This window comes from Strongylocentrotus purpuratus, unplaced genomic scaffold (assembly GCF_000002235.5).
Source record: "Strongylocentrotus purpuratus isolate Spur 01 unplaced genomic scaffold, Spur_5.0 spur5_scaffold_5, whole genome shotgun sequence".
In the NCBI taxonomy this organism is placed as follows: Eukaryota; Metazoa; Echinodermata; class Echinoidea; order Camarodonta; family Strongylocentrotidae; genus Strongylocentrotus; species Strongylocentrotus purpuratus.
This window is the reverse complement of record NW_022145611.1, coordinates 44,878,137-44,894,456: the sequence shown is the minus strand read 5'-3', so window position 1 is coordinate 44,894,456 and position 16,320 is coordinate 44,878,137. Positions and strand designations below refer to the sequence as shown.

The window sequence follows — 16,320 nt, the reverse complement described above, 5'->3', positions numbered from 1 at the left end:
CTCATCTCTTTCCCTTCCCCTTCCCTTCCTTCTCTCTTTTTAAAGTTTGCTGGGGGGGGGGGGAGGCAAAGGCCTTTTACCCCCTACCCGAACCACATGTTGTTGGCTGGATTAATTGCATCTGACCCCTCCCTTTCTTTTCACTGGTTTCTTTTCTTATTTCCCTTTTTTGTTCCCTCTAACTTTCCTCTTTCCTTTTCCCTTTCTACTCTCTTTTTTTTGTCCCCCCCCCCCCCCCTGAGGATCAACAAATTGTTGGCGAGAAAATCGTAACTGATAATCCTCCTTCATTACTTTTGTTATTCCTTTTCCCCCCCTTCCCTTTGACTCCTCTTCTCCTTTTTTTTTAAATTTCCCTTTCCTTCCTTCTCTCTTTTTTGGGGGAGGGGGGAGGGGGAGGGGGGCAACAGCCTCGGAGGCAAGGCCCTCAGTCGCCCCCCCCCCCCGCCGATCTCTTTTCCCCCCTCTTTTCTTTCCTCTTCTTTCTTTCCTTTCTCTCCTCTTTCCCCTTCCCTTCTGTTTCTTCTCTCTCTAGCTCTCTCTCTCTTTTTGGCGGGGGAGGGGGGGGGGGGAGACCCCTTCGGCCCCCCCCCCCAGATCCGTGCCTGGCCGTGGGTGTGTCCCCCATCCAATATGTACTGACCTGAGCAGTTTTGTAATAGCGAACAGGCCCCGTACGTACTGAGCTGAGCAGCTTTGTAACAGCGGACTTGATTGGTTGTCTTAAAATTCAATTTACGAGCGTTCTGCGCATCCGTCTGGCAAAGTAACAGGCGTGCATGTGCTATCGCACCTTGCACGCGCCTGCTAAATAACAGGCGGTGATTGGTCAATTTAGCAGACGTGTGCCGCGTTCCATACGTCTGGGGCACGTGAATAAAGTCACCAACGGCTTTCCATATGTCTAACGGGCATTATGCATACGTTTACGAGACGTCATTTGCTGACGCGTCGTGTCTCACGGGCATAATACATACGTTTACGTGACATCATTTGCTGACGCGTCGTGTCTAACGGGCATAATGCATATGGTTACGAGATATGGAAAGCCGTTGGTGACTTTATTCACGTGCCCCAGACGTATGGAACGCGGCACACGTCTGCTAAATTGACCAATCACCGCCTGTTATTTAGCAGGCGCGTGCAAGGTGCGATAGCACACGCCTGTTACTTTGCCAGACGGATGCGCAGAACGCTCGTAAATTGAATTTTAAGACAACCAATCAAGTCCGCTGTTACAAAGCTGCTCAGCTCAGTACGTACGACGCCTGTTCGCTATTACAAAACTGCTCAGGTCAGTACATATTGGATGGGGGACACACCCACGGCCAGGCACGGATCCAGGGGGGGGGGCGAAGGGGTCTTCCCCCCCCCCTCCCCCGCCAAAAAGAGAGAGAGAGCTAGAGAGAGAAGGAACAGAAGGGAAGGGGAAAGATGAGAGAAAGGAAAGAAAGAAGAGGAAAGAAAGAGGGGGAAAAGAGATCAGCGGGGGGGGGGGGGCGACTGAGGGCCTTGCCTCCGAGGCTGTTGCCCCCCTCCCCCTACCCCCAAAAAGAGAGAAGGAAGGTAAGGGAAATAAAAAAAGAGAAGAGGAGTCAAAGGGAAGGGGGGGGGGAAGGAATAAGAAAAGTAATGAAGGAGGATTATCAGTTACGATTTTCTCGCCAATTTGTTGATCCTCAGGGGGGGGGGGGACAAAAAAAGAGAGTAGGAAGGGAAAAGGAAAGAGGAGAGCTAAAGGGAACAAAAAAAGGGAAAGAAGAAAAGAAACAGGTGAAAAGAAAGGGAGGGGGGTCAGATGAAATTAATCCAGCCAACAACATCTGGTTTGGGTAGGGGGTGAAAGGCCTTTGCCTCCCCCAGCAAACTTCAAAAAGAGAGAAGGAAGGGAAGGGGAAGGGAAAGAGATGAGAAAGGGAAAGAAAAAAAAAAAGAGGAAGAAGAAAGGTAGGGAGATCAGTTGCGATTTTTCCCGCCATCAAGGTGTGGATCGGGGGCGAAAGGCCCTTGTCTCCCCCTCCCCCCTCAGCAAGAGAGAGAGAGAGAGAAAGAAAGAAAGAAGGGAGGGAGGGAATGGGAAAGAGGAGAGAAAGGGAAAGAAAATAAAGAGTAAGAGGAAAAGAAAAGGGGGAAAAGATATGGTTTCGCGCTCATCTCGCCTCCCCCAAACGAGACCAAGCGCCAGATACGCCACTTGACACCACTGGCGTACTAATTCGAAGGGGGCAGACTCCCCCTTCAGTGGTTCATTTTTAATTCGATTTCAGTGATTTACAAATGTTGTAAAATGACATGATTTTTTTAGTAAATTATACTGTTTTATGAGTTTGTTAGAAAATGACGAATTCCGAAAGTTACAGTCAGTCGAGAAATATGCTTATTTTGAGGTCTGCAAGTCAAGGCTCGCGGAACATAAATCGGTGTGGAGTCTAGGGGCGGAGCCCCCGGAAGTTCAGGGGCAATGGGCATTCATTACGTTCAGATGAGCATATTTTGATACCTTATTAATGACACGGGTAGGTCACTAATTGGCGTGGGGTCCAGGGGCTGAGCCCCAGGAAACTCAGGGGCTATCGGGGCATTCATTACGTTCAGATGAGCATATTTTGATACCCCGGAAACTCAGGGATTTTTAGGCATTTTATAACGGTCAGATAAGCATTCAGGGGCACGCCTTAGGGCACTAGGTGGGGTCAAGAGGGTGAAGCTTCCGAAATTTTATTTAATTACGGTCAGTTGATCATATTTTGAGACTTCATTATTTTGTGACACTGGCAGGTCACAATTTATTTTTCTTACTTCTCTCTACTTCTCTTGAATAAACTTTTTCAAAATAGTGGGGGGACCCATGCCCCCGAGCCCCGCTGTGCCGCGAGCCTTTACATGTAGACCTCTAAATAAGCATACTTCTCGCCTTACTGTAACTTTGGGAATTCGTCATTTTCCAACAAACAGTAACTAGCAGGAACTAGGCTTGTAGTCCGGTCAGCTCCGTTTGGTATCCTGAGGTTTTGAGAATTCCAGTTTCATGGACAAACGAAAATCTTGAAAATTTTCATTGGCTAAAATTGTATAGTTTCTGGGTGCCTGGAGATGGTAGGTCCATAAGTTCTAATAAAAGCTCCGTTCACATATGCCTTCCGGTCACAAAACCTTATTATCTTATTTAGCTAAAAATCTTGGAAATCTAACTTCCTTACTTATTTGGAAAATATATCGTGCAATATTGTATATTTACGAAAAGCTTGAATGTGGTATAACCTAAAGGGTAAATCCACTTCAAAATAATTCGCTTTCATTAGATGCAGAAAAACAAGAGGAGCAGAGCAAAAAAAATGAGTAAAATCGGATAACTAATAAGGAAGTTATGATTTTTTTTTAATATGAACAATTATGGAACAATGGAAATCACTACACAAATTGCCAATTTGGTTATCAGTTTGTGACGCCATTGCCTCACTATTTATCCATTGCTTTATATATTTTTATCCCATTAGTTTCCCTCTTTATCCCGAAAACTTGATTTCCCCATGCCTTTGCCCAGGTTATATGATTTGTATCGTATTGCGGGCATGACATTTCACAAGATCTTTTATAAACTTTGAAAAATTGAAACTATTTTCAGAATATTGTATATTCATAATTATTGACTTTTATATAAATAAATTTTCAGAATTCACATTTTTCATGATTTAACTGAAAACAATTACTTTACATTAGATTATTAGTGCATCCACACAAAATCATATTATTATCAATATGACTTGGATGCTGGTGTTAGGAGATGAGATTCTCAGGGGGAAAGTGAGAAATGTATATTACCAATAGAAAGAAAACAAGAGGATCCAGGGGTCGATCGGTCCTTGCCCCCCCCCCCCCCCCGCAGAGAGAGAGAGAGAGAGAATAAAAAGAAGGGAAAGAGGAGAGAAATGGAAAGAAAGAAGAGGAAGAAGAAAAGAAACGGGGGGGGAAGAGATCGGGGTTGAAAGGGCCTTGCCTCCCAGGCTGTTCCCCCCTTCCCCCCCCCCCCCCAAAAAAAAGAGAGAGAGAGAGAGAGAGAGAAGGAAGGAAAAGGGAAAGAGGAGAGCTAAAAGGGAACAAAAAGAGGAAGAAGAAAAGAAAAGGGTGAAAGGAAGGGAAGTTGCTGTTAATCCCGCCAACAGCGTGCGGAGCGGGATGGGGGCCGAAAGACCCTTGCCCCCCCCCCCCCCGGTCAACCTATAAGAGAGAAAAGGAAGGGAAGGCAAAGGTAAAGAGGAGAGAAAGTGAAAGACAAGAAAGGTAGGGGATATCAGTTGCGATTTTTTCCCGTCAACAAGGTGTAACGGAGGGGGGGGGGGCACTAGTGTACTGATAGGGAGGCGGGGGCGGCTTGGGGGAAATAAAATTCAAACGTGGTTTATTTCTAATTCCATAACGGTGGTTTACAAATAATGCTAAAATGACATAATTTTTCCGAGATTTGTCCTCACTTTTTAGTAAATTACCTATATTTTTGTATGCGTTTGTTGGAAAATGACAAATTCCTAAATTTACAGCCAGACAAGAAATATGCTTCTTGACATGGGTGTCGATCCCGGGGGGGGGGGGGGTGGGGGATATATCCCCCCAATATTTCAGGTGGGGGGAAGGCCTGTACAATCATCCCCCAAAATAATTCACCATCAAAAAAAAAATGAAGAGAAAAATTAAGGATGAGAGCCCGATGAGAGTAGTTAATGGTTATTACTCGCAAGATGACCATCAATACACACATTTTGCTATCTCATTTTCATAATACATACATATATACGACGTAAATAAGACAACCGTATATAAGACAAGAATAAATTGAATTCTCGCTCATACGGCTTCATCAGGAATCGATGAATTTATTCAATTTGTTCAATCAACAGCATCATAGAAATGCAGTGCGCCAAATGCAAAGACGCAGCGTCAAAAAGCAACGAGCTAAATGTTAAGCGCGAAGCGCAAAATAGCAATCTGCAATGCACATCAGATAATCCTGGACAGTGTATTACATAGATGAACTCTGTGACGATTTCGTGATGAGATCGGAGACAAGGAGAAAGATTTTCGGACATTAGTATGACTTATAAAATAGTTCTCTAGTTGTTATGTTGTTTCCGTTCACCCTTTTTAAAATTCACGTCATTGCATCTTTATTTTTGTTTTTTCACTCATTTTATTTCCTGATATTTCCTAAAAGATTTTTCATTTTTGGATAAAGATTATTATGTCACAACTTATTTGTAACACAAATTATTTTCAGTGGGGAAACTGAATTCAGACAAGGATTAATATAGAGAACAGTACAACGAATCGTCTTCTTTCTCTAATAATTCAGTGAAAAGGGCAAAGCTGTTAGGGGGCAACTGAATTCAGACGTGGATTAAGCGTAATAATCAAATGAAACGTCAAAGTACACGATACAACGAAGCGTCTTCTTTTACGAATAATTTAATGAAACGTGAAAGCTTCCGCGCTAAGCGCATAATGGGCGAAACTGGATTCAAACATTAAGGATTAAGAGTCGAGAATGGTACATCGAATCGTCTTCTGTCTTTAATAATCTAACTACCGCCCCCTAAAATGAAATCCTGGCTACGCGCTTGGGAGGGGTGCAACTTGCCACACGCTTCTACCTCTTGATTGCTTTGATCCATTGCCGAAAATATTTTGGCACCTATCATCCCCCCCCCCCCAACCACGGATACAAATCGACACCCTTGCTTCTTGAGGTGCCTACATGTCAGGGCGCGCGGAACGGCGGGGATCGGGAGCCTCGAGCCCCCCCCCCCCCCACACACACACACACTTAACAAAAAAGTATATTAAAGAGAAATAGAAAGAAAGAGAGCAAGAAAGAAATAATGGTTAACTGCCAGTGGCACAAAATAATGAGGTATCAAAATATGCTCATCTGACCGTGATTAAATGCCTATAAAACCCTTAAGCTTTTGCCCCCTGGATTCCACCTAGGGCCCTAAGGCGGGCCCTTAGATGCTCATCTGACGGTGATTCATTGCCTTAAAGCCTTAGAGGAGAGCAAAGAAAGAGGACATAGGAAGAAAAAGGAGCAGACAAAGAAGATTTTCGAAGGATTAAAATAAGAGTCGAGAACGGTACAACGAATCGTCTTCTTTCTATAATGATTTAATGAAACATAAAAGCTTCCGCGCTTCGCACAGGAGGAGGGGGGGGGGGGGGGACTGAATTTAGACGAGGATTAAGAGACGAGAACGGTACAACGAATCGTCTTCTATCTCTAATAATTTATTGAAACGTAAAAGCTTCCGCGCTTCATGGAGGAGGGAGGGGGAAGCTCGCCTGTCCCTGTACCCACCCCCTATTACGTCACTGCTGGTCACCATTACGTACTAATATTTGGGTCGCATGATTTCAAATTTGGCCCCCCCCCCTAAGAAATCCTGGATCCGCGCCTGAATGACGTCACAGACTCATGAGTGAGTTGCCAATTTGTCTTGTGATTTTAAAAAAATTTCATGTCATTAAAAATCCAAACCTTTATTAGTTATCCGATTTTGCAAACGTTTAGTTTGATTGGTTTGTTATTAATTTTTGAAGTGGACTTGCCCTTTCAGTCCATACAACCCCCTCTCTGTCGATTCCTTCCTTTGCTGTGGGTTAGGGACATGATACATAAGCCCCTAGATGGCAACGCTGTTACACCCACCCCCCCCCCCCCCGTGAAACACACAGGCTACGTCATCTATGAACTACTTGAACGAAAATTGTCGGTAATAATTGCACTACGTAGTCAGACTGATGGGGGAGGGGGGGGGGGGTTGGCCCGGGATGATGGTTCGCGTTTAAGGGTCGTTATTCATAACATAGGTTGAGGGTCGCTTTTCATAAACAATTAAATGAAAGTTAAATTAGAAATGAACAAAATGATAATAAGAAAGCGAAATAATGAATAGGGAACACCCCACGGCTGTGGCGTAGGCGCAGGGGGGAGGGGGGGGGGTCGCCATATGGCCTCGAATATTTGTAGAAAACATTTATTGAAAACGTACATTTCTGAACAAAAAAAGAAAAAAGGCGTGCCCCAATAATGTACGCAACCCATCATCCTGCCCCTGCCCATTACGACCACGCTACGCCATTCGGTCTACCCTCCCCGCAGTATTCCCTTGATACGGTACGAGTAAACAGCGGGGGCTAGGGTACGTCGCCGCCCCCAGAAATAAAATAAAAAACACAAAGAAAATGCAATAAATTATCAATAATTCATTGCATTTGGCCCCGACCCCTAATATAACAAAATTTTCTATGTGGGCATGCCTTGAACCATAATGCATGGTCCTACAGAGTTCCTATTAACTAACATCTACATTATTATAAGAGCAGTTTCATTATCAAATCGAATAAACACTTACATACAGATAATGTTATATATGTTTTGTTCTTATACACATCATATTCATACCTAATTTGGTGATCAGGGGCGTCGCTAGACCTTTTTCAGTAGGGGGGGGGGGGGTGTAGAAGCCAACGATTACCGACAAAACTAGCCATCAATTACCGACAAAATTAAATTTCCAATATCTACAAATTTAACCCTATAAACCCGGGGCCGAAGGCTAAATTGTTTTTCCTATGGACTATCTATTGTACTTGCACATGCGCAAATGGTCATTTTCCACGACGACACAAATATACGAATTATTTCGTCAACTTAGTCAGTATTCATAGCTATCACGGAGCTAGGATCTTATTTTAGGGAGGGGGTAAAGCTTAGACGTTTCCTTAAATTATTAGGAAAAGAAGACGATTTATTGTACCGTTCTCGACTGTTAATCCTTGTCTGAATTCAGTTTCTCCCCCTCCCGCGCAAGGCGCGGAAGCTTTGACGTTTCATTAAATGATGAGAAAAAGCAGACGATTCGGTGTACTGTTCTCGACTCTTAATCCTTATCTGAATTCAGTTCTCTCCCTCCCGCGCGAAGTTCTGAAGATTTGGCGTTTCATTAAATTATTAGAGAAAGTAGACGATTCGTTGAACCGTGCTCGACTCTTAATCCTTGTCTGAATTCAGTTTCCTCCCGCGCGAAGCGCGGAAGCTTTGACGTTTCATTAAGTTATGAGAAAAAGCAGACAATTCGGTGTACTGTTCTCGACTCTTAATCCTTATCTGAATTCAGTTCTCCCCCCCCCCCCCCCCGCGCGAAGCGCGGAAGTTTTGACGTTTCATTTAATTATTAGAGAAAGAAGACGATTCGTTGTACCGTTTCGACTCTTATTAAGCCCTATTCATCTGAATTCAGTTTCCCCTCTCGCGCGAGGGGGTAAAGCTTAGACGTTTCCTTAAATTATTAGGAAAAGAAGACGATTTATTGTACCGTTCTCGACTGTTAATCCTTGTCTGAATTCAGTTTCTTCCCCTCCCACGCAAAGCGCGGAAGCTTTGACGATTCCTTAAATTATTAGAGAAAAAAGACGATTCGTTGTACCGTTCTCGACTCGTCTAAATGAAGTTTTCCCCTTCCGCGCGAAGGGCGGAATTTTTGGCGTTTCATCACAATATAGAGAAAGGAAGACGATTCGTCGTACCGTTGTTGACTCTTAAACCTTGTTTGAATTCAGTTTCCCCGAAAATTTCAACCCTCTGATTTCTTTAGCTGATATTATAGGAAAGTGAAAATACAAGTATAGTAGTTGCCACTCTCGAAGTCGTCACAGCGGATAAAAAGTCACAGTTCGTAGGGAAAGAAACTTGTCGGCCGACCGACAATATACATCTCAACGACTTCAAACTCCTGCATTGATATAGTACACGAGGATCGAGCAATAATACCGACACAGCTGACCCGACACAGCAACATATTTACCCGTGTCTTTCTTGCTCCCTCGACGAGACGACTCCACCCAACAACCCCCTTCTCTTTTACTCCCACTCCTCCTCTCTCAGGCTCTTACCTCCCCTCTTTCTCCCCTCTTTCATCCCCCGTTTCTTTTCTTTCCCTTTTACTTTTTTCTTCTTTTTTTCCTTTTCTTTCTTTTCTTTTCTTTTCTCTCCTCCCTCTTTTTCTCTTTTCTCTTCTTTCTTCTCTTTTCTTTCCTTTATTTTCCTTTCTTTCCTAATTTCTTTTCCTTTCTTTCTTTTCTTTTCCTTTTTTTTTCTTCTTTTCTTTCCCTTTCCCTCTGTTTTTCCCCTCCCCCTTTTCTCTTTTTTCCCGACGGCAGCGCAATTTTCCGACAATATCCTGGCAGGTGTGGGGTGTCGCACCCCCACCCCCCACCCTTGGAGACGGCCCTGATGGTGATTCGTTATACCCTAACTCTAAATTAGACCTTCATTGTACCTAGGCAATCTCATCTAAACGCGCTAATCTATTATCCTCTCAGATTTAGAAATAATAATACTAACATATGTTGTATTCCTCCAGCACACAGCACATACATAATCTCAGGTGTAAATTCCGTTTTAGGAAAACGAACTTATCAATCAATACTGCAATCTGCATGTGATTCACCTATAATTATTGCAATATTATTATGCTTCGACTACCCATATGACATATAACATAGAAATATAAAGGAATAATCATAAACTATATATACAAGACAAGAAATATAGACTAAAGAATATTAAATTGATTGTCTCTAAGAAATGTGATAACTTCCACTTATGCAATATACAGCAATACATGTTGTATTATAAGCCAATCAACATCCAAACATCAACCCTTAAATACAATTAGGCCTATGGGATAATTATGAGCAGGTTTATTCGATTGAAAACTACCAAATAATAATGGTCAGACAATCCCTTGTGCCAAGCAAATGCAAACTCTTCACAGTGTTTCAAACTTCTAATCTGATAAGCAAACATGCCTCCTATCACTAATCCCCCTGTCCTAGCCCAATGGAGAGTGTTGCTCAACAACACAACATTAACGAGAATATTGGGGGAGAAAGGGAGAGAAAGAGAGTGTGTGTGTGTTCCCCTACCACGAGTGAGGTTGACCTCTGTACAGAGTGACCCAAGAGAGATAAAGGAGAGATGGAAGAGGGGGAGAGATCTACTCTGTTGTTCCAACACTATGTATCTACACTGGATCATACACATTATCACAATGGCACGGTTGCATAGTATATCACCTAATTTGCAATTAGAGTAGGTTCTGAATGATAGACTGTAAATCTGGAAACTACCATTCATGATATTAGACTTACCTTTTCTTTATCAACCCTAGACTAGCTTTATAGTATTTACAAACTCCAATACTAGGTGAAGGATAAACGTTAATCATATAGCAGTTCGGTACCTCGTTTATAATTTGACATACTATTCTTTGCATCAGAAAGTTCCAACCCCAATGGAAGTACTCTTACAATGTATACTTCTTTTCTGACATAGAAATCAAAGTCAATACTTTTAAGAACGGTAAAAGTACCACGTTCGTGGATCACCACGTGCAAGGCACATTTTTGCTTGTCTGCGCTGCATGCACTCACCGTACACACACATTAAACTCCATATTAAACAAGGTATCTGATTGGTAGATCAATTCCAGACGCATGCGCAGTAAACAGCATCCGTCTGGGAAAAGGCACACGTGTGCTAATAAAGTAACAGGCGTGTGCTATCGCACCTTGCACGCGCCTGCTAAATAACAGGCGGTGATTGGTCAATTTAGCAGACGTGTGCCGCGTTCCATACGTCTGGGGCACGTGAATAAAGTCACCAACGGCTTTCCATAACGAGGCGTAATTTGCTGACGCGTCGTGTCTAACGGGCATAATGCATGTTTACGAGACGTCATTTGCTGACGCGTCGTGTCTAACGGGCATAATGCGTATGTTTACGAGACGTCATTTACTGACGCATCTTTTTTACTGGCCATAATGTAAGTTACGAGACGTCATTTGCTGATGCGTCAGTGACTGGGTGTGGTTTTTGACGAGCATATTGAGAGAGATTTTCTTTTTTTTTAATGAATGCAAGGTGAGCAGTGCAAACATTGCATTTAATTTACTGGCGCCTGCTCAGATTACAGTCACAGGCATAATACGAGCTTACAACCATTGAAGTGACACATTGAGTACACACGGTACACAACAGTCGCTCGAACCTATGTGGCTATAAGTCAAAATAATACACAGATTTGTAACGTTTTACACGGCAGATCACAAGGTCATGTTTGATGTTTCAACCGAATTGTTTTTTGAAATAATTCTTGCAGAAATTTGGTCAATTTCATTTTGGTCCATACTCAAAGGAAGTGAATGTTTTGATACATGAAGAAATTACAAGCTAAACTTTTATGAAGTGTTTTTGCTTTTCTGTTTCAGATGAAGATGTAAGTCGGCAACCCGGTCTCGGTGGATGGGAGGTTTTTCTCGTCGCCATTGCTGTGGTGGTACCAATGTGTCTTATCATCGGTTGCTGCTATCGAAGTAGACGTTCTCAAACAATCATAGCGACAGGTACTCCTCCTGCTACTTACACGTCAGCCACCAATGCTACGCATATTGATGGGGTATCCTCAGAATCTACAGACCCTTCTCCACCCTACGTTCCTCCATCCCCGGCTCCTGTCGAGTCTCCTCCTACATATGACTCTGTTACTGCACCAATGACCCAGACTGATCATACCAATGCCTGAAGGACAAATAATGCAGAGAATTAATAAAATAGTACTTCTGGGAATGTGAGCCCTTATCACAAACATAGCATGATTGTGTTTTGGTGCAATATTTCCACCAAAAGGCTGAAAGAACAATTACTTAGAAAAGTCATTAAACCAATTCATAATCACTATTCTTTCCTTATTTAAAAGATGTTAAAGAACATGTATTTCTTGTAGTTTGTTAATTGTATGCATATCCATATTGCTCTGTTTAGTCTCATTTCACAACGCCCCATATCGTCAGAGCATGGTCAGAGTCAGCAGCCTAACATGTTAGCCTATGGACGTTTTTTTTAAAAAATCGTTAAAAATTCAATTTTTGTTTAAACGAAAAGCACATCCACCCCGACGTACGTTATCACTAGCTCTTTCATTGGAGCCCTCATGTCTCATTGACTGTTGAAAGTTCACCCACCGTAATTTTTCAAAATAGGTTGCAAGCTCGTCATTGCCTATAATACACATGTGAAACAAGTCTAACTTTGAACTCAGTTTGCCAAGCAATTTGAAGATTATAGGTCGAGCACACGAAACATAAAAAGCATGAATTATCATAGATCACTTCTGCCTATTTCATTATGTCCATTTCATCCAACCCCCACCGTAATTTTTCAATTTAGTAAAAGCAAACATTTAGCCGAGGTAAGCAAAAGCATGAATATTCATGACACACCATGGACTATTCGGTTATTAATACAGAGGGGTGCAATCGGTCATCTCGTCAAACTCCCCTAATTGCCACCAAGTATTTCATATAATTATATAGTTTGGTATGTTTCTTTTACTCACTCATGAAATATTAAATATCAATGATGGTTTAAAGAAATGTAAAAGAAATTTTAGTTGATATTTATTAACAAAGTAATTAATATTTAGCAAAGCAATCTCACATACAAAATTACTAGGTAAGTTAAGAGTCGTCTGCTACGCCGATTGTCGCCTGCTTCGTTAAAGGCACATATTTATCGTTTGGACTGTAAGGTATACCAGGGAGATTTGTATTTTCCTGCAGTACAACGTATAGCAGGAAAATGTTGTATATGCGGATCCTTTTAATGATTACGTAATGGAAGTGGCGAGGCGGTATGGTTTGAATAACTTAGGCAGGTGAAAGTTATTGTATTGAGAAGGAAAGGAATGTTCAGAAAGGCATAGAGAGGGAAGTGGGCGTGGTAGCTATTCTAGGTTTGCACCTACATCAGTACGAGAATACACCCGACGGCGCGGTGGCCTGCAATGGTAGCGCGCGAACACATATCACACCCAATGGCATACACCCGGTACCCTGCAACACAGTGGAACATTCTAAGAAATTAAAAAATTATCTACAAAATGGACCTCTTGAATCATCTGAGAAGTAACTTATCCTATTCTGATTACTTCAATGAATGTCAAGATAACAATGGCTGCTTTCCCATCCAAAAATAAAACTAGTTTGCAATAGACCAGTTCACGGTTAGCACATTACTGCAATGACCCCGAATATCCTCAGATCTTCAGAAACATAAAGAGGTCCCACTTTGTACATTTTGAAATAATGACTCCTCCAGCGATGGAGGTGATCTATAAAATAGCCTTTGTTTCCCCTTTTAAAAGAATACTTCCACCTGTGTATCATGGAGCGCACTGAATGTGCATGAATGAATAATAATTACATAACTTTCATGAGCACGTATCCAGTATTTCGTCTCCATGTATTTCAAAATTGGTTCTGCAATGACCTTTATCTGCTCATGCTCAGACTTCAACCGTGAACTGGCTTATTAGAAATAGTCAATTTCTCGATAATTTCACAAAATATATTTGCCGCCGTATTCAATATGACGTCATTGACAGCTGATTGGCTAGTTTGGTAGTGACGTCGTAAGAGCTATGTTTGTGCTGCAGTGATCGAGCGAGCGAAAATGAGACAATCGGAGCAATATGGGAGTCGACTCTGTTAATGTGTGGAGAAGTATTGTATAGAATTTCGCGACATGTGTTTCTTGATGTGTTTTGCCTTCGTTTATGACCTCTATTGTCTACCTCTATTTGATAACGTACAACACGACCTCAAAAGTATTGACATAGCAAATGCTTTTATTCATTCTTTAATTTGAATAATATGCAAACATTAAAGCATTTTTAGGTTAAAATATGAGGTACTTTAAACAAATTCATACACAATTAAAAAAACAGACCGGGGACCACTATTAAAAGCCTATGATGAGGCTTAACAAGTTCATGGTCTAAATAATTGGGAAGAACTAAGGGTTCTATAGGACACCTTCCCCCCTGGACATCCATCCCCCGGATAACCACCGCTAGTCAACTACCCCCTAGGACAACTACCCCTTAGGGCAACCACCCTCTAGGACGACTACCCCCCAGGACAACTATCCCCGGACAACTACCACCCCGACAACTATCCTCTAGGACAGCTAACCCCCGAACAACTATCCTGGGGGTAGTTGTCTGGTGGGTAAATGTCCGGGGGTAGTTATCTTAGGGGTAGTTGTCCGGGGGTTAGTTGTCCTAGGGGGAGTTGACCTATAGTCCTAGGGGGTAGTTGTCCTCGGGGGCAGTTGACTGGGGGTGGTTATCCAGGGGGTGGATGTCCAGGGGATAGGTGTCCTGATACGAGTACTAACATACATGCAAATATTTCGAGGGAAGTGAAACTGTATACTTTTTATATTTTTGTTTTTACTTGATGCATTGCAAGTACTGTCGGTCTACTTTAGATTACTGCCATTTAGTTTTAAAACAAACACGTACTTTGGCATTCATCACCGTGTGGATAAAAAGGTAAGCTGATTAGCAGAATATCCCCAAGAACCGACCTATTGGTGAAACCTCAAAAGTTGCCAGAAGGCCTATGAGACTGACATGTCGGTATCGTGGGCCGTTGGTCTCGTCAAGAAGATTCGCACATTATTAGTCTAGTGAAACCGTAGATGATTTTTCAGGAGGCCCACTAGACAAATAGTGTCTGTTTCGTAGAATCTCGGGCCATCGGTCTCGTGGGCTGCAGCTGTTTAATGACGATCAAAGGCCAGCACAATGTCAGCACGGTCTGTTTCAATCATATTAATTATAAGAACTATAGTGTATCAGAAACGCGCAATATCCTAAAACCAGTGATTATAGTCGCATTCTCAATTTTATTTACGTGACCGACCACAGTTGTATCTGCAATCTTCTATAAAAAGAACAGTCCACAGTGTAGTGCATGTTGTTTACTTGTGTCATATATGTATTATTATTATTATTATTATTAGGCATTTAGCTACGCTATTCATAGTACACTATATCACAGCGCTTACAATAATAACCACAAATCATAACATAACATAACATTGAACAAACAAAAAAAATAGCGAATCAAGTAGGAAATAAATAGGTTTTAAGGAGTTTCTTAAAAACATCCACTGATGCAGCAGCTTTGATACTGGAGGGAAGTTTATTCCACTCCTTAGCTGCTGCAACAGTAAATGTGCGATCCCCTGCCTTACTACGAGCCACATGAAATGTCAGTCGAAATGGGTCTGCATTGGAGCGAAGGTTTGTACGTACAGGTTGATACAACTCAAGACAGTCACTAAAATACTCTGGTGCCTGATCATGAAAAAATTTGTATACAAATAAAAGAATCTTAAAAACAATCCTCTGTTTGATTGGCAACCAATGAAGGGATGTTAGTAGAGGCATGGCATCGTGACGACGGTCTAAACGAAAAATAATACGAGCCGCCCAGTTCTGTAAACTTTGAAGTCTTCTTATATATGTTTGAGGGACTTCTGTAAGCAACCCGTTACAATAATCCAACCGGGAAAGAACATGGCTGCGAATCACATGATGACATGCATCTTCAGATACATACTTCCTAATCTGTGATACATTCTTCAACTGATATCGTACAGATTTACAAAGCTGGTCTATTTGGTTAGACATGGACATATTGCAATCAAAAATGACACCAAGGTTCTTGACCGATGTAGATGGTGCAATCTGGGTGGTTCCGAATGTAAGATTAACATCATTAATGTTTCCCAAGTTGTGTTTGGAGCCGATTACCAAAAACTCTGTCTTTTCCTCATTTAGTTTAAGCTTATTCCTTCCCATCCACATACTTATATCTGTGACACAATCTGAAAGAGTTTTTAATGCAGTATTTAAGCCATTAGGTTGCTTAGGGTTAAATGTAACATACAACTGTGTATCATCAGCGTAAGTGTGATATGAAACGTTATAATGTCTAGCGATGTCTGGGACAGGCAAAGTATATATAGTATATCCTATGGGTCCAAATACAGATCCTTGAGGGAGACCTACTTTGTTAGAAGCTACTACTGACTGTTTCCCCCTAATTTCAACACATGTGGACCAGTCTTCCAAATATGACCTAAACCATCTCAGAGCTGCACCCTCGATTCCTAGCCTTGTTGATAACCGACATATTAAAATATGACGGTCAATAGTATCGAAGGCTGCTGATAGATCTAATGACAACAATAAAACTACTCGACCTTTATCCATAGCAGACAGAATATCATTTTTTACTTTGATAAGTGCGCTTTCAGTACTATGATAGGGTCTATATGCAGATTGGTTAGGATCCCACAATCTATTTTCATTCATGTGATCCGTGAGTCTACGACAAGCAACTTTCTCAATGAGC

The 16,320-nt window shown here is 42.0% G+C and overlaps 1 protein-coding gene across 1 annotated transcript in view; it reads left to right on the top strand.

The window, feature by feature from the left end:
- Positions 1 to 11,931, top strand: part of LOC115929708 (scavenger receptor cysteine-rich domain superfamily protein-like) — a 50,549-nt gene extending 38,618 nt beyond the window's left edge. Inside the window, exon 9 of the mRNA XM_030999580.1 lies at positions 11,323 to 11,931. Coding sequence (XP_030855440.1) covers positions 11,323 to 11,636 — 314 coding nt within the window. The 3' untranslated portion in view covers positions 11,637 to 11,931. The remainder of the gene's footprint in view (positions 1 to 11,322) is intronic.
- Positions 11,932 to 16,320: the final 4,389 nt, after the last annotated feature.